Below are 1,371 nucleotides of genomic sequence, written 5' to 3'. Positions count from 1 at the left end.
GTTCTCAATGCTGCAGATCTCAAGGCGTGTGTGAAACTGGAATTTAAAAAAACAGGTTTGATCAATAAGCAAGATGTTAATATTCCACTATTGCACCACAAAGTACATTTTTGTTTGATTAACTTGCATAAATTTGTGGATTAGCGTTGTAAATATAAAAACTAAGTGCTTCTTCGTTAATGTTAAAAAAAGGCAGTTATTCAAAGCTTAATTGTTCATGTGTGTATTTGTATTTTTTTGTATCTACAGTCCTCCTGCAGTAATGAGCTGATGGAAGTGTTTGCCAGTCCACTTCCACAGCCTCTGTCACCCCAAGAGAACTCCTGCATTGGTCAACTGGGTGAGTGATTGAACAATTGTTATTGCTATGATGGAGATGATGATGATCAAGGTCTGTTTTTTCTTCTTTAATAGACCCAGCTGCACAATTCACAGGTAAGACAATATCACTTTGCATATTAGAAACTATTTCCTATTTTATGTTCTCATCTGGAACAATTGGAGAAATAAAATAAAACATAATAATCAGAAAATCACCTTTATGTGCTTGAAATGAGGAAAAGTTTTGTGTGAAGTGTAGCACCTCTGCATTGTGTTAACACAGTTCCCACTGTGGTAATGAAACTAACTTTAGATGTGGCGACATGCAGCCTGCACATGGGGCCTCATCCTCCAGATATGTCAAAGAAATACAAATATAAACTGGAACTCCTCAAGAATAGCAAAAGCCTAAAACCATGACACTGGAGCTCACAAACCAGCAGCAAAGAAGGGTTGAAAGATAGCCGCCAGCAGAGTGTCTGCACGCCCTTCCATCTAGAGGCTGAGCAGATGAGACAAACCACATGTACAGCCAGGAAACACAAGCGCGAGACAGAGACGTCGACAACGTGACCCCAACGAGAGATCAGACACCTCATCGGCCACATTATTGCAGCTTTAGAAATGTCTTCTCACATTGATCTGAAAGGGTTGCAAAACTAAACTGACCTCATTCATCTTCCCAGGGCCTCCGCCGGAGACCTTCTCCAAAGATCAGATCCTCTCCATGTTCCCCTCACAGCAAGGCGGGGGCCTTCCATACTCTCCCACCATGATGCCTTGGCCTCAGCCGGGGTTTCTGGGAAATCAGGGTGCAGGTGTCTGGAACGGGGTACCAATCAGCTCTCCAGCTGGGCTACCATCAAGCTTCCCTGCAGGAATCCAGCCTCACTTTGGGTACAGCCCTCACCCTGGATTCATAGAGGGAAGAGCAGTGGGTGATCCTGTAGTTTCTGCTGGGCATCACACCCCTTTGGACTCTCTCTGCACCAGCCCTGGAACGACTACAGCTCAGAAAACAAACTCCCTCGATATCAACTCTTTATTGTA

The 1,371-nt window shown here is 43.9% G+C and overlaps 1 protein-coding gene across 1 annotated transcript in view; it reads left to right on the top strand.

Moving 5' to 3' along the window:
- Positions 1–249: 249 nt before the first annotated feature.
- LOC118598724 (disabled homolog 1-like) overlaps positions 250–1,371 on the top strand; it is a gene marked incomplete at its 5' end in the record, with an annotated part of 3,095 nt that continues 1,973 nt past the window's right edge. The window contains 3 exon segments of the mRNA XM_036211754.1: positions 250–340; positions 415–435; positions 1,008–1,368. Of these exon segments, the coding sequence (XP_036067647.1) occupies positions 250–340; positions 415–435; positions 1,008–1,368 (473 nt within the window).

The sequence above is a fragment of the Oryzias melastigma genome, linkage group LG4, assembly GCF_002922805.2.
Source record: "Oryzias melastigma strain HK-1 linkage group LG4, ASM292280v2, whole genome shotgun sequence".
NCBI lineage: Eukaryota > Metazoa > Chordata > Actinopteri > Beloniformes > Adrianichthyidae > Oryzias > Oryzias melastigma.
This window is presented reverse-complemented; position numbering and strand designations above follow the sequence as displayed.